Raw genomic sequence first — 25,743 nt, forward strand, 5'->3', positions numbered from 1 at the left:
CTCATGTGCTTTGCTAAAGGTGTCAATGATAGCTTGAATATGCAGGTATCTGAAAGGTTGGAATAGAGAAGGCTGAGGAAAAAAACTGGGGGCTGAGAGAGAGAGAGAGAACGCTTGAGGACAGTGGACTGTGAGAGTGGAATTTCTTGGAAGAGAGGTTGAGAGACAATTACAGAGGGAGAGGCTATGCACAAACATGTGTTTGGCTTTGCCCATCTGTATCCATCTATGTGAACTCTATCCACGTAGACAGATGCAAACACATGCTTGTCAAGTAGTCTTTAGCGTCATACTGGGTAAAGTAAGAATTTAATAAATTATATCTGGAGACGAGTAAGGCAATACAATATTCTAGATCTAGACCTTTTTGCCTGTAATTTTAATCTAGGGTTAACCCAATGACATAATTATGTGCTTTCCCTCCAGAGTTTTTTGCATAATTTCGACACAAGTGGGGACGATCTGCCAAACAGAGTATAATATGGAAAAATGTGAATTTGACCATCTTGACTGAAAAAATATGTTATTTAAAAAGTGAGAGATTTGTACGAGACTTCTTTTGGGAAGACCAACAGGCTGTCCTTCTTTATTGCAAAGGAAGACTGAAGGCAAGTTCTAAAATTCCCCTGGGCATTGGTAAGACCTCATCTGGAATAGTGTGAACAGTATTGGTTTTATAAAGGCCAAACATTCAGAGGACACCACAATTAACAGTGCACTGATGATGTCTCCTTGTATGGTGACGAAATGTTTGCAAGTAAGTTGCCAAGATCGGAGAACAACTCAACCCAACCATTGGTCTTATTCATGGAAGCAGGTTTGCGAAGGTTTACAGTAGTAATATCTGTAGAAGCCAATTTATCTTGTGAAGAAAGGTTGGACCTTTCTTTGATTTTGTGCAATAAAAATCTTTGGGGGCAAACTTCGGTGCAACCTTTAAGAACTGAAGAACGCAGTGATCACCTGTAGATTTAGGAACAAACTCCTGGAGTGATTATCGGGGGAGTTGCTCTTATGGTCAGAGTTAAAGGGAAATATATGTTAGTTTAAGTTGCAGTTGGGGTTTAAAGTGAAAACTGTTTAAAATTGTTAGAAGCATTTGTTCATGTATGGTATTTCATAATACTTCATATTTCCTCATAATATTTTGTGTGTGCAAAATGTTGTATATTTAATCACTAGTATTGTTTACTTACTTTCAAAATAATGTTCTCGCCTTTGCTGCTCTGTAAGCATCTGCATCTGAATGTGTTCAGGCTAAACTCTAAGAATAAGACACAACTGCCAAAAGAGTGGAGCCAATTCATTAAGATTATGGCTGACCCTTTTACCTCACCTGACTTTCCTGCTTAACCCCATATCCCTTGATTCTACAACTATCTAAACAAGTTTCCCTTTTTTTCTAGATTGCACTCACCTCCAGTCCTTTTTGGGTACACACTTCCAAAGCTCTACTACTCTCTTGGAAAAGACTTGTTTTTTAAAAAAAAGGAGACTGTTTAGCTCGCTAGGACCATTCCAGATCCCAGAACTGAAATCTCATTCTTCCTCTTCTTATTTTCCTGCATACTTGAAACTCACACATGCCCAGCAAACCACTTTTGATTCTTCTCGTCTCCTGAACGGCTAACTATGAAACAGTGATTCTTTGGTTTTGCTTAACCTTGGTACAGAAACCATATCCATGTACTAATGATGCACCAGCAGAGATCAAACGAACCAACTGTTGTTAAAAATCAGTCTCTGTGAATTGGCACACTGCTTACAACGTCTCAGAAAAATCACAGAAATAAACGCCGTAAATACTCAAGCAGGGCATTAATCTCGAATTCAGCCTCTCTCCTTCTCCTACAATGCTACCTGAGAACTTCCAGCATTTGCTGCCTCATTTAGTTGCAGCAACACCGCTGCCTGTCCTACGGCGTAATTGGAGCATTTTCTGTTGATGTATCTGATCCACAGCAGGACTGCTGCCTTTTTTTAAAAAATCTGGCACATCGATTATAGAGCGAGTTTATCTTCGTGTCCTGACACTTCAGAGACCCAGGTGTTGGGACTTCAACCTCCAGAAGACATTGCGCAACCATCTCAACCACCCCCCCCACCCCCCTCGGCCTCCCACCCACCACGCCCCCGGGTGGCCTGCTGAGCGCGCGTGTGGGCACACGTCGGCGCCGTGGAGAGGATCACCTGCTCCAGGAGCGAAGCCGCGCGAGTTAGCTTCAGCTGTTCGCAATCGATCCCGCTGACATCTGGAGCCCGAGCGCCGCACCGCCGTGCCAATCTCCTTGACACCGAGCGACGCGTACGCTGGCAAGTTAAAGCCAGCAAGAAACTTAAAGGAGACCTCTGAGAGAAAGAGAGAGAGAGTGAAAGTTTTTTTTTTGTTTTATCCTGGTTCTTTAAGCCTCGTTGATCTGCGGCGATTGCGGACTGAAAATGAAAGCTTCGTGCACCGGGATGTTCCTGCAGCTTTTGATCCTCATTTTGGGGAGAGGGATTCAAGGTGAGAGATGCAATTACTAATGTTGTTTTAACATTATGTGTGTTTTGGTAGGTGTGTGATGAAAGATTTGTTCTAACTTTTTTTTTCTTAGTTTCGTTTGAACGGTCCAAGTAACGCGCAATTGGGCTGGGCAGTTCAATTTTACTTCCTCGCTCCCATGTTCTTTAAATGAACCCATTTGTATTGTTGCCCTAAACCATTTCTCCTTGTTGCAATTGAGGTTGTACTGCAGTGTTTTTATTGATGATTACACTGTGTTCTTTTAAAAGACCTCAATTTCACAACACACTCTAGGTTTGTTTGCACGCTGGTTGAAGGAAAAGGCGGAAAGAGGGAGGAAAGAAGGGAGGGGAAGGGGGGTGGTTGGAGGGGAAAATAGAGGGACAAAAAACTTGTTTGTCTGGGCTTGCTGGTAGAGCACCTGCAAAACGTGCAGACCGAATAGCAAATATTGTATTAGGGGGAAAATATGGTTAGGGACAGTTGCGAAGCAATTGAGGTCTGTTTAGTGTTTTCATCAGTAAATCATACAGTGGTGTTCGGTCTGTGGGTAAATTATCGAGTACAGTTGCTATTTGTTTAGGGAAATGACTAAAATCGTCACTGCCATATATCAGATTCAAACGCGAACATCACGTTTAAGTTTTAATTACTCGTACCAGTCTTTACATTTTATCTTCTGTAAGCGATTCATTGGCAGATGGCACATTGGTTATTTATTTTTAAAAAGCTACCCCCCCCCCCCCCATCCTGTGTAAATGTAGGGCAATTAGCGACGAAGCTGCCCCGAAGCTTTGACATGTTGATCAGAGTAGAATTCTCCCCATTTCTTGGCGGGTCACTGATCATTCAACAAGAAGTCAGCAGCTCTTGCCTGTGGCTCTGTGCCCTGTGATGATGACAGGTCGTAGAATATTCTCTCAATTCGTTATCCCGCCAGGAATCACTAACAAGGTTGTGTTAGTGGTCCCAAACACGAGCAGACTATTTTGGAGTAACCGATGAAATATAACTCAAAACGAGTAGAAATGTGATTTGACTGTTGTGGGAATGGGCATTTGTTCCTAATCTGAATTTCGGGAGTTTTGTTTCTTCCATTTTGAACTTTTTAAAAAGTTAAGTATTTTTATTTCGTGGTACAGTACTTTTGGCCGAGTCAGTACGGCGCCCAATTAGGCGGGCGCGGTTGTGCAACAAATTATGAATAGCATCACTGTCAGTATGACTACGAATTTCAGACTATCGAAAGTTTTGATTTAGAACTTGATGAAAAATGAAACGTGTTCCCTTCCGAATTTTCCTGTATTATTTCGCCGAGTAGAATGAATGGGTAGTTTAAAGCGTGCTAGCGGCTTTCAATCAAATTGACATGGAAGACAGCGGGAAAGTGTTGGCGGATAAGTAGCCGGACAAGATTATTTTCAAATACGAGAAGGGCGTGTTTGTTATTCTTTAACTGATATTCAGTTCCAAGAATTTTGGTTTTTAAAAAACTAACCCGTGCTGAAGTAAATCATTCAGTATCCACAGTCACATTGCAGATAAATAAAACAGCATTGTGAAAATGTCAATTAGGACAGAAAATATTGGAACTCGGTAACAAATGATCCAGGACTAATGAAGTGAAAGATAGATTAATGTTTCATTTGAATTTGGTTTTGCCCAAGGCACAACCTCAAAAATATTAACTTGCATTTATTTTTCCTGTATTAGCATATTTACTCTGAACTACAGCATTTACTTTTTTAATTAATGTACTGAACAACATTGCTGTTGTTAAGTCTAATACTTAAACTTTCATTTACTAACTATCTCCAGATATACTGCATTCTTTAGGGAGGGGTTAATTGTTCTATTTAGTTTTGACCTGAGGTCAATTTTGCACTCTGGAATGCATTGTTACAAATAATCTACTTTCAGTCATAGCATCATGCTAAATGCCTTGATTATTTCAATATTGTTTTAGTCTTTTTGCTGGTTTCCAGCATGTTGAAGTCAGCAGGAAGATGTATTCAAAGAATAATTATTAATATTTTTGGAATCCTCACTTCAATGTTTTAATATGATCTTGTATTGAATCAAAACCCTTTTTGACAATGTGCTGTATGTTTCTTCCAGTAGTGCTCTTGAAATTATACTTGTATGCACCCCAATGCTTTTCTGTTAGATTCTTTCATTCATTATATGTCATGTCGTACGATGTGGGCGATCATGGTCTTTGACCATAATTGTTCTTGGCAAATCTTTCTAAAGAAGTGGTTTGCCATTGCCAAGGTATCTTTACAAAACTGGTGACTCCACCCACTATCGATACTCTTCAGAGATTGCCTGCCTGGTGTCAGCGGTTACCTAACCAAGACTTGTGATATGCACCGGCTGCTCATAGGACCATCCACCACCTGCTCCCGTGGCTTCACATGGCCCTGATTCGGGTGTTGGGGGGGGGGGCGGGCGGGAAGCAGGTGCTACACTTTGCGCAGAGATGCCCTGCAGGCTAGTGGAGGGAATGAGTACCTTACACCTCTTTTGGCTAGTGGAGGGAATGAGTACCTTACACCTCTTTTGGTAGAGACGTATCTCCACCCATCCACCCGGAGATGTTTTTCTGATAGAGGGTCAGTAACCGGAGTGTTGTCTTTTAACATAGCATTTTCTGTGTTTATTTCAGACTCCAGTGTTCATACTACTTTCCTTCTCTCATACCCGCACATAATATACAGATATCCTTGTGTCAAACCAATCTCTCTAAAAAGACAACATACAATTCATCTGGTATGGACTGTCATCTAGATTTTTATGGAGAATTCATTCACCTTTCTTGAAAAGTACAAGCTGTGGCAATTTTGAAAACAAAATGTAAATAATGTTGAAATCAACAAAAGAAACTAATGTTAAGAGTGTGTGTTCCTTTTTACAAGTTCATGGTAATGTTTGAAGTATTACCCTTTGGCTTCAGTTGTCATTACAAAATGGAATATTGAGAGGTAGAAAGTAAATGTAGACTGATGTAAACAAATAACAGAAAATCGCCCTTCCACATAGAGCGATACCATCTTGTATGTTTCTGATCAGGAACATTGTTAAGTTGAAACATAAAAAATATTTTTCTCCACTAGATTTTACAGGTCAGAAACCTCTCTAGACAAATATGTTATGGACTTGCTGTAAATTGTTGTCAGTCCGTGTCATGAGTAACAGTAAGATTGTGGTGACTTGCTAGAACTTGCACTACCTAGCAGAAGAACATAAGGACCTCTTAAAACAGTGGCATGTTCTGTAACCTGGCAACAGCAGAAAGCTATCTTAGCATTACGCTCAAGTGCTGGGCCTGGGGATTTGTTAGAGTGATGCAGTAGACTGTGTTCAGTTCTTTTTTTTAAAAATAATGATTACAATAAATTACAGAAAGCAACAACACTATTCTTTTACATTGGTCTCTGAACAATCCCTATTGCTCCAAAGTGCCATTTCATTTGGTGTTCCTTTGCTCAGCACATTCATTTTGTTTTTGCCACTCTAGATTTTGTTGGCAGTCAACTGCAGTAGTCTCAAAACACAATGTCACTGGCTGCGAAACCTTAACAATTTGTAAGCAATTTTAAAATATAAGACAAATTTACCTTGTCATTTTGTCCAGGTAGTTTTGGTAGTTTAGATTGTAGAGATTTGGAAATAACTGCTCCCAGTATTAGCTAAATCCTGTTAGCCAGTATTGGCCTAAATGTATACACTTGGCCAGTGTGGATAAAAACGATTGAATTAGTTTTGTTTTGTGCTCTTTCTTATAAAAAAAATGTTTAATTTCTGTTTTTCTTGTCAGTGCTGTGACACTGCTGCAAGTAAGTTTTTCATTGAACCTGTGTATGTGATAAACTCAACTTTGACTTTGGTACAGCAACAGTCTCCATATTGATGCTGGGAGATTTGTTTATTAAAGTCAAGTAGAATTGAGAAGAGCAGACAAAACAAGATAGCAGAGCTGCATGAGAGCTGTTAGCACTCTGGATGCTCAGATCTTGAATGCTGAAGAACATAAGCAGGCATTAAATGTCTTTCTCCATTCTGGTAAATCTGTACTGTACATTTGCTGAGTATTTCCTAAAGTGGGAAACACAATTATTTAACACTTACAATTTAATATCGGCATTTTATATGCTGTGTTGCTTGATGAAATAGCAAGTCCATTGACAGTTGAAATCATCTTTTCACAATTAACAAGATTGTCAGAGGAATAATTATGGCATGCTAAAATACGCAATATCCAATTGCAGAGAGGGGCAAATCACACTGATTTTTTTTTTGATTTGCACACTGCTGAAGGACAATCCATCATAATTTGTGATATTGATGTGGTCAACTTGCATGCTTCCCTTATATCTGTCAATAAAAAATGATATTTAGGTAGACAGATATGGGGAAACAAATGGCCTTCAGCTGCTATCTTAAAAGTCACTGAATCATGTCCCTAGAAACTGGATTTCACCCTCGTTTTGTGCATAGAATATGTGCTTTATATAGCACTAATGCCCGCTCCAATATTCCAAGAAAAAATCATGAAATTGGCAAAAATACATTAAAATTAGTGCCATGGCATCTTCCATTTGGAATGGTGAGGTAAAATGGGACTTATTTAGTTTCCAACTGGTATTATGTGAAGAATTCTCAACTGTTGTGTCTTTGGCTGCATTAGAATATTGAGAAGTAAATTGGAGCTTCTATGCCCTCTTTCCCATGACATCACAATTCAGTTGCAGAAAAGCTGCCTTGAAACTGAGGAAAAACTCATGGGGTGGAGAAGGGAGTGGAAACTAGGTGATTGCATTTCTGTCTGGGCACCTCACACCCCAATGCCAATCATTTGTCCAGTTGACTTCCTGCTGTGAGTAACCTTGTGGAATGGGCTGATTAAGAGGCTAATGATCACAGTATACAGAATTGACTGCATGAATCTGCTATACTGTGTAATCCTGTGCTTCAGACTTCATCCTATCACCTAGCTAGTCTATTTCAAGTAAATGTTGAACTAACTTCTCAAGTAATCTCATTCCACTGCTCCAGCAGATGATAACAATCATCTTGAAGAACCTAAAACAAGAGAAAATCTGCAGATGCTGGAAATCCAAGCAACACACACAAAATGCTGGAGGAACTCAGGCAGCATCTATGGAAAAAAGTGCAGTCGACAGTTCGGGCTGAAACCCTTTGGCAGAATTCTTGAAGAACCTCTTACTTATCCAAAACAGAGAATTGGAAAACCCTAATGAGTCAAATAGCATCTGTGGTGGCACAAGATACAATTTGACATTTCAGGTTGAGACACTATGCCAGCGGTCTCCAACCACCGGGCCGCAAACCATGTGCTACCGGGCTGCGAGGAAACGATATGAGTCAGCTGCACCTTTCCTCATTCCCTGTCACGTACTGTTGAACTTGAACATGGGGTTGCCAACTGTCCCGTATTTGCCGGGACATCCCGTATATTGGGCTAAATTGGTTTGTCCCATATGGGACCGCCCTTGTCCCGTATTTCCCCCGCTAAGGTAGAGTGTTCCTATGAAACCTTTCGTGCCGAAATGGCGTGAAGCGAAAAAGCAATTACCATTATTTTATATGGGAAAAATTTTTGAGCGTTCCCAGACCCAAAAAATAACCTACCAAATAACACATAAAACCGAAAAAAAACACTAACATATAGTAAAAGCAGGAATGATATGATAAATACACAGCCTATATAAAGTAGAAATAATGTATGTACAGTACAGTCGGGAAGATTAAGGCAAAACCGATTTGTGGGGAAAAAAATCAGCATGTATGCACATGTGCACGTCACATATACGCACGTCACACATGCGCACACAGGTGCCCTCACAAGGCTTCATGGTCACGGTGGTCTTTCTTGGGGTAAGTGCAAGTGTCCTGGGATTTGACTGCTACTTTTGTCCCTTATTTGGGAGAGAGAAAGTTGGCAACCCTAATTGTAAAAGACATGTTGAGGTGAGTTTAACCCTACTTGAACCCCCCCCCCCCCCGCTGCCCCCGGGTTGGCCGGTCCACAAGGATATTGTCAATATTAAACCGGTTCGCGGTGCAAAAAAGGTTGAGGACCCCTGCACGATGCAACGTCACATGCAAGAATGTCAACTTGTACCCTGTGCCTTTACAGATGCTGCTTGACCAACTGAGTTTGTTTAGCATTCTGTTTCTGTTGTTGATTGCAGCATCTTCAATCTCTTATGTCTTCAGTTTCTTGCTTGGTTTCCCTCAATTACTGCAGATAGTGTTCATTCTGTGGCCCGCTTGCCTAATGAGGTGTTGCCTAGATTTTCTTTATCAAATTTTTTTTTTCATGACTTCATTGGGTCACCTCTGAACAGGGAGCCATAGTAGCACCGCTATTAGAGCTGCCTTGTAGCTCCAGCTACCCAGTTCAAATCTTGACTTCTGGGTGACATTTTGGAGTTCGCATGTTCTCCCTGTGACTGTGGAGTTCTTTTGGATGCTGTGCTGTTTTCCCATATTCCAAAAGTGTGCAGGTTAGTAGATTGATTGACCACTGTAAATTGTGATTAGGTGGGTGATAGAAATTGGGGAAGCTGGCAGGAAAGCAGAAAGGGAAAGCAAAATTAGTGTAACTAAGTGCTTAATGGTCGGTGTTTCCTTCAAAGACCAAAGGGTCTGTTTCTATGCTTTATATTTCAATATGTGCTGGAAGGGAAATGTCCCCACTTTCTCCTTATTGAGAAACTTTAAGCCTTCAGGTTGAAGACATTTTATTGCCTAAATTTTGATATTCACTTCCATCAAATAAACTAATAATTATAAGCTATTGATTATTTTCACTCTTTTGAATTATGTCCTAAATTTCTGTGTTAATGCCATGAATTAGGTATGCTTACTTAATTGCCTTAGTAACAGACCCTGATGTTTGAAGTTCATAGTGCATCGCTTCTTTATAATTTGATGCATACTCGGCTGAAGTCTGAAAGCAGAGAGTAAATGTTAAAGGATTAAGTATGCGGTCTCATTCTTTCCATGTATTGTAATATTTCATCTGTTATGTGTAAGTTATCAGGGGTTTGAATATTGAGAATGAAAGTCTCACTTGTCCACATCTGGTAAAATACATGCTCTGCTGTAAATTCTTTGTGATATCATGAACTGCTGATTTTAAAGGAATTGAGTCTGTTCCAGAGATCAGGAAGGGCAGCCATCAATCCAAAGCCAGGGCAGCTGGGCTGCAGATTTATTTTTGTGAACTTTAAATTCCCTTTAATACTGCAATGACCTCATACATTTATAGTCTTTGTTCTGCTCTCCAAAGGTGATGCGCACCTCTATCTTGATTCCCCATTAAAAGTCCGCATTAAATTGAAACTGCTGTTTGTCTGTTCACTTCCCTACTCTGTCCATGTTTACTACTGCCACACTTGGTATTTGTAACATTGTCTAGTTTTGTATTGCCTGCAGACTTTGAATTGTACTCCCAATATTCAAGTCCTGGTCATCTACTAAGAATCGAAAGAGAAACACTGACTGATGGGGAGCATGTTTTATGCTTCTTTGCAGGCAAATATTTACTTATTGTTATAATTGGCCTTTTATCTTTTAGCCAATTTTGTATCAAAGTTTTCACCTTCCCTTTAGTACTGTCTGCTATTTTCTAAATATGTCCCTCATGATGTATTTTATCATTCCCTTTGAAAATCTATAGTTGATTGGCCACAGCACGTGATGTCTGTACAATATTAACTCATTTTTCTCCAAGTGAGAATTAATTCTATCCTTGAAAAAGATTTCTGATTATATTCATGTTGTTATGATTTTTCTGTAATTACCTGTTTTCATAGCAATACAGAAAATTTATGATATAGAAGAAGGTCCCTTCCACACAGTATGCCTTGGCTGGTCGAAAACAAGTTCCTCAGCTTAATGCCACCTTTTCCGAAGAAGGTCTACAGTTCATAGGTTACAGCTCTAAGTGTATATCCCTGCGCCTTTATAGTGTAGATGAGGTGTTGTGCCTCTGCCACACTTCTAGGTGAAAGTATTTTACTTCTTATCCCTTTTAATCTTTCAAGAATTTAATTTCAATATATGGTAACTGATTTTTGACAATCTGTTAAGAAAGCTAGATCCTTCCTATTTATTCATTCATGGCCTGTGATAATTGTGTCCATAATTTTATTCTTTATACCTTTGAACAGGATTGTCATATGTTTTACATTTACAGATGCTACTTTTTTGTTAAAACCAAAATTAAGTGTTTTACACATCACTGAGCTCTAGGCACATTTTCAGAACTTTTCCTCCATTGTTCTTAATGGCACTTGGTAGGTTTCTTCATATTTATTTTTTACTGGTATTTCAAATTTCAATAGCACCCTCAAACCTTCAGTCCAAATTACTTAAATGCAATGAACTGGAGTGGAGTATTGAACTTTGCATGAAAAGTCTACCTACTTCACCTTCTCTGGGATCAAGTGGGGATAGGGTTGTTTTGAAGGAAAGTATCCTTACCTCCTAGTCTTTGTTTTCAACTTACTACTAATTCTTAATCTTTCTGGCCACCCCACCCCATTTTCTTTCCCTATTACTTTGTTATTTCCTTTGTCATTCTGTACTGTATATCTTTGTCAAGTACATGTATGCTAAAGCAACAGCGTTATCTGCAGCTAATGTAATTTTTTTCTCCTTTTAAAAAAAACCTTTGAATTTGAGAAAGCATTTTCTGTTTATCCAGATATATGGTGGTTTCACCATTTTATGATGTGGTTTCCCTAGCTGTGTAAAGTTAATGTTGGTGTAATTGTACTGCATTGCTTTAAAATAAGCCATATATCTGATGTATTGATCTACATTACCCTCTGTACCTTGAAATATAATTTCTAGCAGTCTCCATGGTTTCCTCCCTAATTTTATTTGTGATCATAAAATGTGCCATAGCCGGCCAATCACAGTACCTCAGGCTTATAGACCATAAAACATAGGAGCAGAATTAGGCCATTTGGTCCGTCGAGTTGGTTCTGCCATTTCATCATGGCTGAACCATTTTTCCTCTCAGCCCCATTCTCATGCCTTCCCCATGTATCACTTAATGTCCTGACCAATCTAGAATCTATTAACCTCTGCCTTAAATATACCCAGTGACTTGGCATCCACAGCTACCTGTGGCAACAAATTCCACTGATTCACCATGCTCTGGCTGAAGAAATTCCTCCTCATCCTTGTTTTAAAAGGATGTCCCTGAATTTTGAGGCTGTGTCCACTGGTCTTAGACTTTCCCACCATAGGACACATCCTCTCCACATCCACTGTTTCAAGTCTATTCACCATTCAATAGGTTTCAATTAGGTCATCCCTCGTTCTTCTGAATTCTAGTGAATACAGGCCCAGAGCCATCAAATGCTCTTCATATCCTGCAATCATTTTCATGAACCTCCTTTGAACACCTCCAGTTTCAGCACATCCTTTCTAAGGTAAGGGGCCCAAACCTGCTCCAAGTAAGATTTTGCCAGTGCTTTATAAAGTCTCAAAATTACATCCTTGCTTTCATATTCTAGTCCTCTGGAAGTGAATGCTAACATCACATTTGCCTTTCTCACTACAGACCCAACCTGCAAATTAACCTTTAGGGAATCCTGCACAAGAGAATTTCCTTTTGTGCCTCAGATTTTTGCTTTTTCTCTCCATTTGGAAAATAGTCAACCCTTTCATTTCTACCACCAAAATGCATGACCATACACTTCTTGACACTGTATTCCATCTGCCACTTTTTTGCCTATTCTCTTAATCTGTCCAAGTCCTTTTGTAGCTTCTCTTCTTTGTCACAACTACCTGCCCTTCCACCTATCTTTGTATTGTCTGCAAACTTTGCAACGAAGCCATCAATTCCATCATCCAAATCATTGACATAAAATGTAAAAAGAAGCAGTTCCAACTCAGATTTCTGTGGAACACCACTAGTCACCGGCAGCCAACCAACAAAGGCTCCCTTTATTCTCACTTTTGCCTACTGCCAATTAACCACTGCTTTATCCATGCTAGGATCTTTCCTGTAATACCATGGACTCATAGCTTGTTAAGCAGACTTGTGCGTGGCACTTAAACAGAGGCCTTCTGAAAATCCAAGTACACAACATCAACCAATTTTATCATGGCCTATTTTATCATGTGCCTCCAAGTACCCCGAAACTGCATCCTTAAGAATCAACTCCAACATCTTCCCAAACCCTGGGGTCAGACTAACTGGTCTATAATTTCCTTTCATCTGCCTTTCTCTCTTCTTGAAGAGTGGAATGACATTTGCCATTTTCCAGTCTTCCAGAACATCCCGGAATCTAGTGTTTCTTGAGAAATCATTATTAATGCCTCCACAATCTCTTCAGCCACCTCATTCAGAACCTTTAGGTGTACGTCATCTGGTCCGGCTGATTTATTTACCTTTCAGATTCCCAAAAACCTTCTCCCTAGTAATGGAAACTTCACACTCTTCATGACCCCTGACACCTGGAACTTCTAGCATACTGCTAGTGTCTTTCACAGTGAAGACTGATGCAAAATATTTATTAAGTTCATCCACCATTTCCTTTTTCCCATTACTACTTCTCCAGCATTGTTTTCCAGTGGTCCTATATCCACTTTATGTATCTGAAGAGACTTTTGGTATCCTCTTTAATATTATTGGCTAGTTTACTTTCATATTCCATCTTTACCTTCTTAATGACTTTTTAGTTGCCGCCATTTGGTTTTTAAAAGCTTCTCTATCCTCTAACTTCCCACTAGTTTTTGCTCTATTACATGCCATCTCTTTGGCTTTGACCTCTTGTGAGTCACGGTTGTGTTAACTTGCCTTTGGAATACTCTACTTCTTCCTCTTTGGGATGTATATACCCTGTGCCTTTCGAGTTGCTTGCAGAAATTCCAGCCAACGCTGCTTTGCTGTCATCCCTGCCAGTGTTCTTTTTCAATCCGTTCTGGCCAACTCCTCTCTCATGCCTCTGGAATTCCCTTTACTCCACTGTAATGCTGATATATCTGACTTTAGCTTCTCCTTCTCAAATTTAAGGGTGAATTTGTTCATGTTATGATCACTTGCTCTAAGGGTAATTTTACCTTAAGCTCTCTAATCAATTCCTGTTCATTGCACGCCACCCCATCCATAGTAGCTAATCCCCTAGTGGGCTCAACCACAAGCTGCTCTAAAAAGCTATATCGTAGGCATTCTAGAAATTGCCCTGCTAGGGATCCAGCATCAACCTAATTTTCCCAATTTTTCTGCTTATTGAAACCGCCCATGACTATGTGTAACATTGCCCTTTTGGCATACATTTTGTCTTTCCCGCTGTAATTTGTAGACCACATTCTTACTACTGTTTGGGGGAGGGACCTGTATGCAACTCCCATTGGGATCTTTTTACCCTTGTAGTTCCTTAGCTCTATCCACAATGATTCCATACCTTCTAACCTCTTTCTAATGATTTCATTTCATTTTTTTTACCAACAGAGCAACCAACCCCCCAACCCCCCCCCCCCACCACCTTCCTGCTTGTCTTGTCTTTTCGATACAATGTGTATACTTGGACATTAGGCTCCCAGCTATAATCTTCTTTCTTTTGTTCTTGTAACTGAAAGGAAGATATCTAATATTATTTCAGGGTTCCCTCCTAGTATCCTTTCCTAGAAACTCATGTGGAAATCTTCCTAAATATTGCTGCCCATTTTTTAAATCATTTTGACTTGATCATCCTTTCCTCTTGAAGCATCTCGGTTTGCTTTCACTAATCCTCTTGCTTAATGTGCAATTCTTTGAATGCTTTTTAAGTATTTCCTAGTACCCTTGACATTTCTTATCCACCTCTTGTATTATCCTAATCCCCATCTTTTTCTATTATTGCTTCATACCTTGAAGGCTTTCTGGTTGAATTTTAATTAGTTTAGCTCTCCTGTGTTTTTATGTATTTTCACATTAGCAGTGTCTTCTTTAAAGGCTTATCCTTATTGTATATTGTTACAATTTTTACCCAAAAAATCCCTCTATTCCTTTAACTCTTCATGAGAGTGTTTTCTACCTTGCCTCAGTTAGCTTATTCTTCTAACAATATATGTCCTAATTCACTTGGACTATATTGAATTTCCCTTTTTTTTATTATTTGGGCTTTTTAGTTTTACTTAAATTGTGCCTACTTTCTTTGAAAGAAATCACCTACGTTTAGCTCAGGGTTACTAGTCAATATAATTACACGTTTTCTTGCAACACTTTTGTTTTTCTAGCATACTTCAGAAAGAGTCCTGTTCACATGTTAGAACTTCATTCCCTTTTCTCCATTTACTCTCTCTCCTAGTTTATAAGTTGATAACTAAAGTCCTCCAAAACAATAACTTTATTATGCTTACTCATCCTTTTAATCTGACTGCATGTTTCCTCTCCTATTTCCTTCCGACAGTTATGTGGTCAGTGACAGGTTCCTAATTGTGTGTTAAGTGCTTTAAAAAGCATTGAGCTCATTGGAATGACTCTACCTTCATCCTGTCTACACCAACTGTGCTCACAACATGCCATCAATGTTGTTGTACTACCTCTGTATCTGCATCCTAAATGTATCCAGCTCCAATAGGTTCATTTTCCATTCTTAGTGAGTTCATAGCCAGGTTCCTGCCACTGTGCTGAAATTTTCCAATGAAGTAATTTGTCCCAGTTTTTTCTGATTAATTTCCCTTATGCTTATGATACAGTGCATGCATCCTAGCAATTTTCTGCTTCTATCTTTTTCCATTTATTTTAATCTTTGTTCTTGATAAATAATTTTTACATAAATGTTACCCCTTTTACTCAAAATAGTTGATTCTAGATGATTCTCTTTTTGATGGTCCCCTTCCTTTCTAGAGTATGTCATCATTTCCCTGTCTTAATGTCTACCAAATACAATCATTTTAAACAACAGATGAGTCTTTATTGACATGCTAAATCTCCTCAAACACTTGAAATAGAGCCACTGGTATACAGCCTTCTTGATTATATCGTTGTGTTTGGACCAAGATAGATCCTCCAAGATGCTGACATCCGGGAACTTGAAACTGCTCACCCTTTTCACTGCTGACCCCTTAATGAGTACTGATCAGTGCTCTTGCTATTTTTTTTCTTTGTAAGTCCACAGTCAATTCCTTACCTGGTCTTGTTAGCATTGAGTATAACATTGTCTGAGCCAATCAGTCTCACTCCAGTAGGCTGACTCCAGCTCTTGTGATGCTTTTGTTTTACAGCAAGTTAATCTGTGTCTACAGTTTGATTTATTATGTATCTGTATCTTTAGATTTCTTGTTCGTATTCCAATTCTCATTATCTTGGACCGTAGCTTTTATTTTTCTCCAGTTAAAAGCTACATGACTCGTACATCCACATTAATGTGTATTTTCTAATTATTCATTATGCAGACTTATTAATACACTTTTTTCATTAGTTTTGCCTCTCAATTTGGATTGACAACAGTCTTTGAGACTGATCTTCCCATTCATGGGACCAAATTAGTTCTGGTGCTGCTGTCTGTAAACTACCACTTACCATCTTTTGCTTATCTAACTAGCTATTTTAATGCTTGCTTATCTAACTAGCTATTTTAATGCTTGCTTATGTAACTAGCTATTTTAATGCTTATTCAAGCTTTTTTTTTTGTTTTGAAACCATCTTGCCACATAATCTATTAGCTCCCAATTAATTTCAATGCTTTGATTTTGGTCATGAGTCTACTGTATTGGAAATTTTAACAATGAGTTTATGGATCTGTTCTAATCCTACAGTGGAAGAAAGATAATTGATGAAGCAGCATGGTGCTTTGTAGAATGGAAACAGACCAGTTATTGTAACTCATTTTTTGTTTGCTCGAAAGGTCTTCTTTATCTCACCTTTGCAGCATTTCTTTTAATCTCTTCTCTCTGTTAGTCAGCTTATTCATAAATTAAGCTTTGCTGGTTTGAAATGGGATGTTGGATTGATGACCTTGGAAGAGGTGCCAAAGGATTGATTGAGCTCTAACAGTATTAATGTCAGGTATGTTTACAGCATGGTCACTATCCAGGTGTTCATTATCCCATTTGTCAACTCTCCGATCTGTATTTCTAACTGCATTGGTCATCTCCATCCCTTTGACACCATATCCTCCTCAGTAATGTTAACTTTGCTTTTTGCAGATTCCTCACTTTCTTTTTAGGAAACTAGAGTTCAAGGGCTTAGTTTGAGAACATGAGGGATTTTTTTCTAGCATTCCTCTTCCATCATTATCATGTGGGCAGTCGTCATTTTTTGTTCAATGCCATCTTAAATTTGTGTTCTTACACCTTCAAATAATCTCTCTCACTCTCTGAACTGTTAGATTGCCTACCTCCTTTTCAGAGATACAGGATTTGAACAATGAAACTTATTGTGAGGGCAAGCTGTTTTCTTCATGAATTTCAACCTGCATTTGATCAAAATATTGTCTGATATCCATAGACATAGGGTATAGGAGCAGAATTAGGCCATTTGTCCCATCGATCTGCTCCACCATTTCATCATCCTGATCCAATTTACCCCTCAGCTCCAGTCTCCTGCCTTCTCCCTGTATCCCTTCATGTCCTGACCAATCAAGAATCTATCAACTTCTTTCTTAAATATACATAAAAACTTGGGCCTCCACAGCTGCTCGAGGCAAAGAATTCCATATATTCATCACTCCCTGGCTAAAGAAATTCCTCCTCATCTCCATTCTAAAGAGACACCCCTCAATTAATACCCAAATTAATACCTGGTGCTTCAATCACCAACACCTTGCAGGAATAGTACATTGCAGTTCTCTCCTGTACTGCGTCCTTCAGTTTATCTTAATTCTAGATAATATCAACTTGGCACTTTCATCTTCTGGTAGTAATTTCCATTTAGGACTTAGTTTTGGAAGTTTTTACATCTCTTGTTCCTAATTTACTGATAACAGCTCATTCCGCAATGTACTTGAAGGATTTTTCATCTGAAACACTGTTGAGCTGTCAAATTTTAAACAAGTAAGTTGCATGTTAGTGGTTTTAAAGACTAGTGTTTTATTTTGTAATTCTCTTTTGATGTTGGTCATAACTGATCTGGTAAACAAGTACATATATGGATTCACCAGGTGAGGGCAAGCTGTTTTCTTCATGAATTTCAACCTGCATTTGATCAAAATATTGTCTGATATCCATAGACATAGGGTATAGGAGCAGAATTAGGCCATTTGTCCCATCGATCTGCTCCACCATTTCATCATCCTGATCCAATTTACCCCTCAGCTCCAGTCTCCTGCCTTCTCCCTGTATCCCTTCATGTCCTGACCAATCAAGAATCTATCAACTTCTTTCTTAAATATACATAAAAACTTGGGCCTCCACAGCTGCTCGAGGCAAAGAATTCCATATATTCATCACTCCCTGGCTAAAGAAATTCCTCCTCATCTCCATTCTAAAGAGACACCCCTCAATTCTGAGGCTGTCTCCTCTGGTCTTAGACTCTCTTACCATAGGAAACATCCTCTCCACATCCACTCTATCAAGGCCTTTCACCATTTGATAGGTTTCAATGAGGTTGAGTTCTAGTGAATACAGGTCCAGAGCCATCAAGTGCTCTTCATATGAAAGGCTGTTTAATCCAGGAATCAATTTTGTGAACCTCTTTTGACCCCTCTGCAGTTTCAGCTCATCCTTTCTAAGACAATGGGACCAAAATTGCTCACAATACTCTAAGATGAAGAATGAGCAAAAAAGTGACAGATGGAATGCAATGTTGGGAAATATATGATGATGCATGTTGGTAAAAGGAACGATAGTTCAGAGTATTATCTAAATAGGGAGAAGGTTCAAACTGCAGAGGTACAGAGGAACTTGTGAGTCCTCGTGCAACACTCCTAGAAGTTTAATTTATAGGTTGAGTCTGTGGTAAAGAAGGCAAATGCAATGTTGGCATTTATTTGAAGGGGAATAGAATATAAAAGCAAGGAGGTAATGTGGAGGCTTTATAAGACACTTATCAGGCTGCACTTAGAGTATTGTCAACAGTTTTGAACCTCACAATCTCAGAAAGGATATGTTGTCGTTGGAGAGAGTCCCAAGGACGTTCATGAAGCTGATTCTGGGAATGAAGGGGTTAACATATGAGGAACGTTTGGCAACTTTAGGCCTGTACTCACTGGAATTTAGAAGAATACGGGGGGGGGGGGGTGGAGATTTCATTGAAAGCTACTGAATGCTGAACGGACTAGACAGGGTGTATGTGGAGAGGATGTTTCCTACAGTGGGTGTATCCAGAACTATATGGCACAGCCTCTAAGTTGAGGGGTGACCTTTTAGAACAGAAGAATGGAGGAGTTCTTTTACACACAGAGTAGTAAATCTGCAATGTTCTGCCACAGACTGCGACGAAGGCCAAGTCCGTGTGTATATTTAAGGTGAAAGCTGATTATTTCCTGATGGGCAGGGCATCAATAGGTATAACGAGAAGGTGAGTGTATGGGGTTGAGTGGGATCAGGGATCAGCTATGACAGAATGGCGGAGAAGACTCGATGGGCTGAATGGCCTAAATCTGCTCCTATGTCTCCAAGTCTAAGTGAGGCCTCACCAGTTCTTAATAAAATCTCAACCTTACATCCTTGCTTTTATGTTTTAGACCTCTTGAAATGAATGCTACCATGGCATTTGCCTTCCTTGCCATGACTCAACCTGCAAATTAACCTTTAGGGAATCCTGCAAAAGAACTCCCAAGTTTCTTTGCTCCTCAATATTTTTTGTATTTTCTGTCCATTTAGGAAAAAAAAATCAATCCTTTCATTTCCTCTACCAAAGAGCATGACCTCTTCCCAGCATTGTATTCCATCTGCCATTCGTTGCCCATTCTCTTAATCTGTCTCAAGTCCTTTTGTAGCCTCTCTACTTCCTCAAACCTATCTGTCCCTCCATTTATCTTCTTATCGTTTGCAAACTTTGCAAAAAAAGCCATCAATTCCAGCATCCAAATCATTGACATTTTACGTAAAAAGAAGCAATCCCAACACAGACCACTGTGGAACACCACTACCCAACAAAATAAAAATTCCCTTTATTCCCACTCCTCATCTCCTGCCATCAGACACTGGTTTATCCATGCTAGAATCTTTCCTGTAATACAAGGGTTCGTAACTTGTTAAGCAGTCTTGTGTGGCACCTTGTCAAAGGCCTTCTGAAACTCCAAGTATACAACATCAACTGATTCTCCTTTGTCTATCCTGCTTGTTACTACTTCAAAGAATTCCAACAGACGGTCAGTCAAGATTTTCCCTTGAGGAAACCATGCTGACTATGGCCTATTTATCATTTGCATTCAAATACCCTGAGATCTCATTGACTCCAACATCTTCCCAAACAGAGGTCAGACTAACTGGCCTATGGTTTCCTTTCTTCTGCCTCTCACCCTTCTTGAAGAGTGGAGTGACAGTTGCAGTTTTCCAGTCTTCCAGAACCATTCCAGAATCCAGTGATTCTTGAAAGATTATTACTAATACCGCCATAATCTCTTCAGCCACCTCTTTCAGTACCCTGCAGTGTACACCATCTGGTCCAGTTCCTCATCTACCTTTGGACCTTTCTGTTTCCCAAGAATCTTCTCTCCAGTTATGGTAACATCACACACTTCATGACCTTTGACAGCTGGAACTTCCACAATACTGCTAGTGTCTTTCACGGTTAAGACTGATGCAAAGTACTTATTCAGTTCATCCACCATTTCATTGCCCCCCCCCCCCCATTTCTAACTCTCCAGCATCATTTTCCAGTGGTCTGCAACCACTCTTGCCTCTCTTTTACACTTTGTGTATCTGAAAAAACTTCTGGTATCCTCTTTAACATTATAGGCTAGCTTACTTTTGTATTCCATCTTTACCTTAATGACTTATTAGTTGCCTTCGGTTGATTTTTAAAAGCTTCCCAATCCTCTAACTTTCCACTAATTTGTGCTCTATTATATGCCTTCTCTTTTGCCTTTATGTTAGTTTTGACCTCTCTTGTTAGCTATAGTTGTGTTATCTTTCCTTTAGAACACTTCTTCTGTTTTGGGATGTATATATCCTGTGCCTTCCGAATGGCTTTCAGAAATTCCAGCCATTGTTGCTTACCTGTCATCGCTGCTGCAGTTCTTTTCCAATCAATTCTGGCCAACACATCTCTCATGACTCTGTAATTCCCCTTACATTCCCTTTACTCCACTGTAATATTGCAACATCTGACTTTAGCTTCTCCTTCTCAAATTTCAGGGTGAATTTAATAATATGATCACTTGCCCCTAAGGGTTCTTTTAGCTTAAGCTCTCTAATCAATTCTGGTTCATTGCACAATACTCCACCCAGAATAGCTGATCACCTAGTGGGCTCAACCACGAGCTGCTCTAAAAAGCCATCCCATAGGCATTCTAGAAGGTCCCCTCCTGTAACCTAGCACCAACCTGGTTCCCCAATCTACCTGCATATTGAAGTCCTCCATGACTATTGTAACATTGCCCTTTTGGGGACTATTGTAACATTGCCCTATCTCCTGTTGTATTTTATAGGGCACATCCTTACTACTGTTTGGGGTTCTGTATATAACTTCCATCAGTGTATATTTACCTTTGCAGTTTTTTACCTCTATCCGCAATGATTCAACATCTTCCGACCCTATGGCACCTCTTTCAATGATTTGATTTCATTTTTTTACCAACAGAGCAACACCGTCTCCTCTGCCTTCCTGTCTATCCTCTCGATATAATGTGTATCCTTGGACATCAAGCTCCCAGCTCTCAACTTCTTTCATCCATGATTCCGTGATGCCTATAACATCATACCTGCCAATGTGCATCTGCGCTGTGTTCATCTACCTTATTCCATACACTGCACAAACTCAAATATAACACCTTCAGTCCTGTATTCACCCTTTTCGATTTTGGCCACCTTTTACATTGGAACTCATCCTGTTGACTTACAATTTCGCCCAATCATCAGCCTCTCCTCACTACACTTAGCAAGTTTACAGAGGCAACCTCATTTTTAGCTCTGGACACTCGTCACACCATGCTCAACCTTTTGTTCCTAATTTTGTCTGAGGTCTTCCCAACATCTGCCTCCACAACCTCTCCACTAACTGCTGTGGTACCCTGGTTCCCATCCCCCTAGAACTCTAGTTTAAACCCCACCATACAGCATTAACAAATCTTCCCACAAGGATATTAGTCTCCCTCCTGTTCAGATGCAAACCAACCCTTCTGTACAGGTCCCACTTTCCCTGGAAGAAAGGCCAACAATCCAAACTTCTTATGCCTTGCCTCCTACACCAACTCCTTCGCCACATATTAAACTGCATAATCTTCCTAATAGCACGTGCCACGGGTAGCAATGCTGAGATCACAACCCTGGAGCTCCTACCCTTTGACTTAGCGTCTTACTCTCTGAACTTCCTATACAGAACCTCATCATTCGCCCAACCCATGTCATTGCTACCTACGTGGACCATGACATTGGTATATATATGGAACATGACATATGGCTGTTCACCCTGCCACTTAAGAATGCTGAGGGCTCGATCTGAGGTATCTTAGACCCTGGCAGCCAGTGGGCAACCTACCATCCGTGAGTCCCGTTTTCGCCCACAGAACCTGCTGTCCATTCCCCTAACTAATGAATCCCCTATCACCATAGTGTGTTTCTTCTTGCCCTTCCCTTCTGAGTCACAGAGGCAGATTGCAGAAGCCCTCACGCATAACTTATGATAGATCTAGTAGAAACCTTTTTAATTGGTGTTCCCCTAATTTTGTACCATCATTGGCATCCTTGCCTCCATTAGCAGGGCCCGTTGTGCTGAACTAGGAATTGCTTAATTTGTGTGGTTTCCCGTACGATGCTGGCATGCTTGGACATAATGACTTTTTTTAAGGCTAACCAAAGGTGCTTTTGCCATTTTTAATTTTTTTTTTTACACACTCATAAGACACTGCTGGACATTAAGCACTTCAGGTACTGCAGGTCTACCCCATCAGTGAGTTGCTCGATAGCTGGGTAGCTGGTAGAGCTGGACTTGGTGCACACCATGTTGCTGCCTGCTACAGAAATGCATCAGAGTTGCTGCGTGAAGATGGTGTAGTGTAATAGCGAGTGATTGTCTTGGATGTTTTGCTTCTGATTGTAAGACCCTGTCAGACATTGGTAATGTAGAAAACGCAAGTCTGGTTCACTGGTTGATTGGGGTGACCAGTGGCAGGGAATTTGCGTGGCCTTGGTTGTAGCATGGACTAGGCCCATTGCAGCCATCCACAAGGGGAGACTCCCGAGGTGCTAAGGTGCAGCATCCATGCTGGATTGAGGGTAGGCCCCTCTCATTGATGCTGCTCTTTGTTGTTCACTTGGATTGCATGCATACGTTTATCTGCGGACTGCTGACAGTTTGCTCTTGGATTGCATGCATACGTTTGTCTGCGGACTGCTGACAGTTTGCTCTTGCTGACCATCTTCCCTGTGCCTTTAATCTGCAGGGCATGTCACCCAGGCTGTGACTGTATTCTTACTGCTATTTTATATGTGCTGCCTGTGCCTCGTGTTGTGTGTGACTTGGTACTGTGTTTTGCATCCTGACCCCAAAGAAATGCTGTTTCATTCAGCTGTATTCATGGATACTCATGTATGGTTGAATCATAATCAAACTTGAATTTGAACTTCCCTATTTAACCCCATCTAAGTCTTTACTTTGCTTTTTGGTTTATTCTTAAAACCCAATTCTTTGACTTATAATCTTCCTATTGCTAACTTTTTATTGCTGTGAGAAGAGAATTTTCCAATAAATTTGTTTTGACAGCACATCCATTCCTTTTTCAATTGCTTCTCTGAAGCCAATGGGAAACCAGTGGATTGCTAGAACAATGCAAATCAGTGAACTGCGAGCAATCACATTATTAGTAAGTTACTAATTGTAATTTTGTTGATGGCTATACATTAAAATGTGATCTCTTTAACCTACAAAAGGGAGCTTATCTTCCTTTAACTATCTTTATGATGAAATGTTTCCCAATTATTTTCTTACTTATTAGACCAGCAAAGATATGTTTCTTTATTATCATCATCTGGTATCCTGCCTTGGTATGGGAGATATGTAACAGACACTATGTTTTAGAAACCATTTCCTAGAAAACAGGGCACAGAGGACAATTTGCAACATCAATATTCTTTTAAGATGAAGAGGATGGTGGAAAGGCAGCAGGGATTGTTGGGGGAAAAAGAGGAATGTGAAATATCAAGCCTCTGGCTATAGCTAAATGCGTATGGAGCTGTGCCAATTATCTTGTTGAAGTAGCAAAAACAAATGTTCTGTGTGAATTTAAGTTAGTGTGGTATTCTCAGGAATTATTTACAGAAGTTATCCATAACACTCTCCTTTAATCTCTGATCTATGCAAACATGGTCTCTATTCTACCTGTAAGAATAAGTACAACAGCTGTTAGTCAGATACAGTCTTCAGTTCCAGTGGCACAAAGGTCAGAAAATACTGTATTTATGCTATCCGAGTAACAGTTTATCACGGGAGCTGCTGAGTATATGTGGAACAGTTCCTTCTTCCTTCCCTCACTCCCAAAGTCTTTGCTGAGTTAGATGACCTCGGGTAGTGGATTATAGTTGTCCTCGGTAACCAAAGGTTAGTTGCTTCCAGTCATAATCATGATTTAATAATCTACCAGGCGGTGTTTTGTGTGGATGTTGGATGAGAACGGGGTCAAGCTGGCCTGTATCAAGCTATCAGAATCAAGTTTATTATTACCGACAAATGTCATGAAATTCATTGTTCTGTGGCAGCAGTGCAGTGTAATATATAAAAAGAACTACATGTAACAATAAGAGAGATAAAAATAAATGATTAGTGCTAAAAGGGAGCAAGGTAGTGAGGTAGAGTTCATGGACCGTTCAGAGGGACGAAGCTGTCAAAACATTCAGTGTGCATCTTCAGGATTGTGATGATGGTAATGAGAAGGGGGCATGTCCTGGATGGTGAATGTCCTTAATGATGGATGCCACCTTTTGGGGCTTCACCTTTTATTTCTGCTGAAGTCTGAGCCTTGGATCAGGAAATGTGCCTTAATGGTTATATGATTTTTTTTTTCCCTGTTCAATTTCCTTCTTCCTGAATCTATTGATTCCTTATTGGGTTTACTGATCTGTTCTCTGGACTGTTGTTCCACTCTTGGCTGGGGAGAGTCATTGTAGTTCAATGTGATTTATATCCTTCCCCACTGATCATACTTTCCAGGAAGGTTTGCTATATAATGTCAGAAAATATTAGCTCTATTGTGTAGATACAGCTGTGATTGGAAACTACATGTGCATATTCTAGCTGAGAAACCTATTGTTGTGGCATAGAAAAATAGTTGCATAGTTATTTTTCCAAACCTCTTAGTGCCACACAGGAAATCTAGACTTCCTGACAATATTTTCAGTAAATTGGTCCGATCAATAATTATGGAATACTCATTTTCTTTTTTCTAATCCTTTCTGCGTGATATTCTACCTCTTATCAAAACAACACAAAAGAGCCAGCCAACAGCTACTTGCAGAATAGTCAAGTTTTACTTAAACTGTTTTCTTTGGAATTACAATATCAGGATCATGTGTGACTTGGAAAGGAATTGGCAGATGTTGCTTATCCTATTTGGCTGCTGCCTTTTTGCCTTCTAGATGGCAGAAATGACTAATTTTGGAGAGACTGATGGAACAGACTGTATGAGTGGTTGGATTGCATTTTGCAGCCATTCTATCAGTGGCGCTGGAGGCTGTTAAGGTCTTTGGTGGGGTGCCAGTAAGTGGGCTGATTTGTCCAGGATACTGCCAAGTTGCTGGAGGTGTTGGTGGGTGTACAGCAGGGCTTCCCAACCTGGGGTCCATTGACCCTTCGTTTAATGGTACGGCTCCAGGGCACAAGAAGGGTTGAGAACCCCCAGTGCAGAGCATTCAATTGTGTGCCTTTATAGATGGTGGAAAACTGCTGGTGTTGGTTGGGGGTCAAAGGTGAGGTAATTGATGATAATTTAAAGTCACATCTGCTGGTGTAGTTATGGCTCTTATATAATGTATCTATTTGAGTTTTTACTGTTCTGTTAGACAGCTCATTGGTAACTGCATCATCTGACATGGGACTAATACCGTGGTCCTTGAAACAGTTAGATAGAAATCACGATTAGTTTCTCTTCCTGTAGATTCAA

The 25,743-nt window shown here is 39.9% G+C and overlaps 1 protein-coding gene across 1 annotated transcript in view; it reads left to right on the top strand.

Annotated features, from left to right (window-relative positions):
- The first annotated feature begins 2,141 nt into the window (after positions 1-2,141).
- Positions 2,142-25,743, top strand: part of alcama (activated leukocyte cell adhesion molecule a) — a 359,230-nt gene continuing 335,628 nt past the window's right edge. The window contains exon 1 of the mRNA XM_072260226.1: positions 2,142-2,506. Coding sequence (XP_072116327.1) covers positions 2,440-2,506 — 67 coding nt within the window. The 5' untranslated portion in view covers positions 2,142-2,439. The remainder of the gene's footprint in view (positions 2,507-25,743) is intronic.

The sequence above is a fragment of the Mobula birostris genome, chromosome 6 (assembly GCF_030028105.1).
Source record: "Mobula birostris isolate sMobBir1 chromosome 6, sMobBir1.hap1, whole genome shotgun sequence".
Classification (NCBI taxonomy): Eukaryota; Metazoa; Chordata; class Chondrichthyes; order Myliobatiformes; family Myliobatidae; genus Mobula; species Mobula birostris.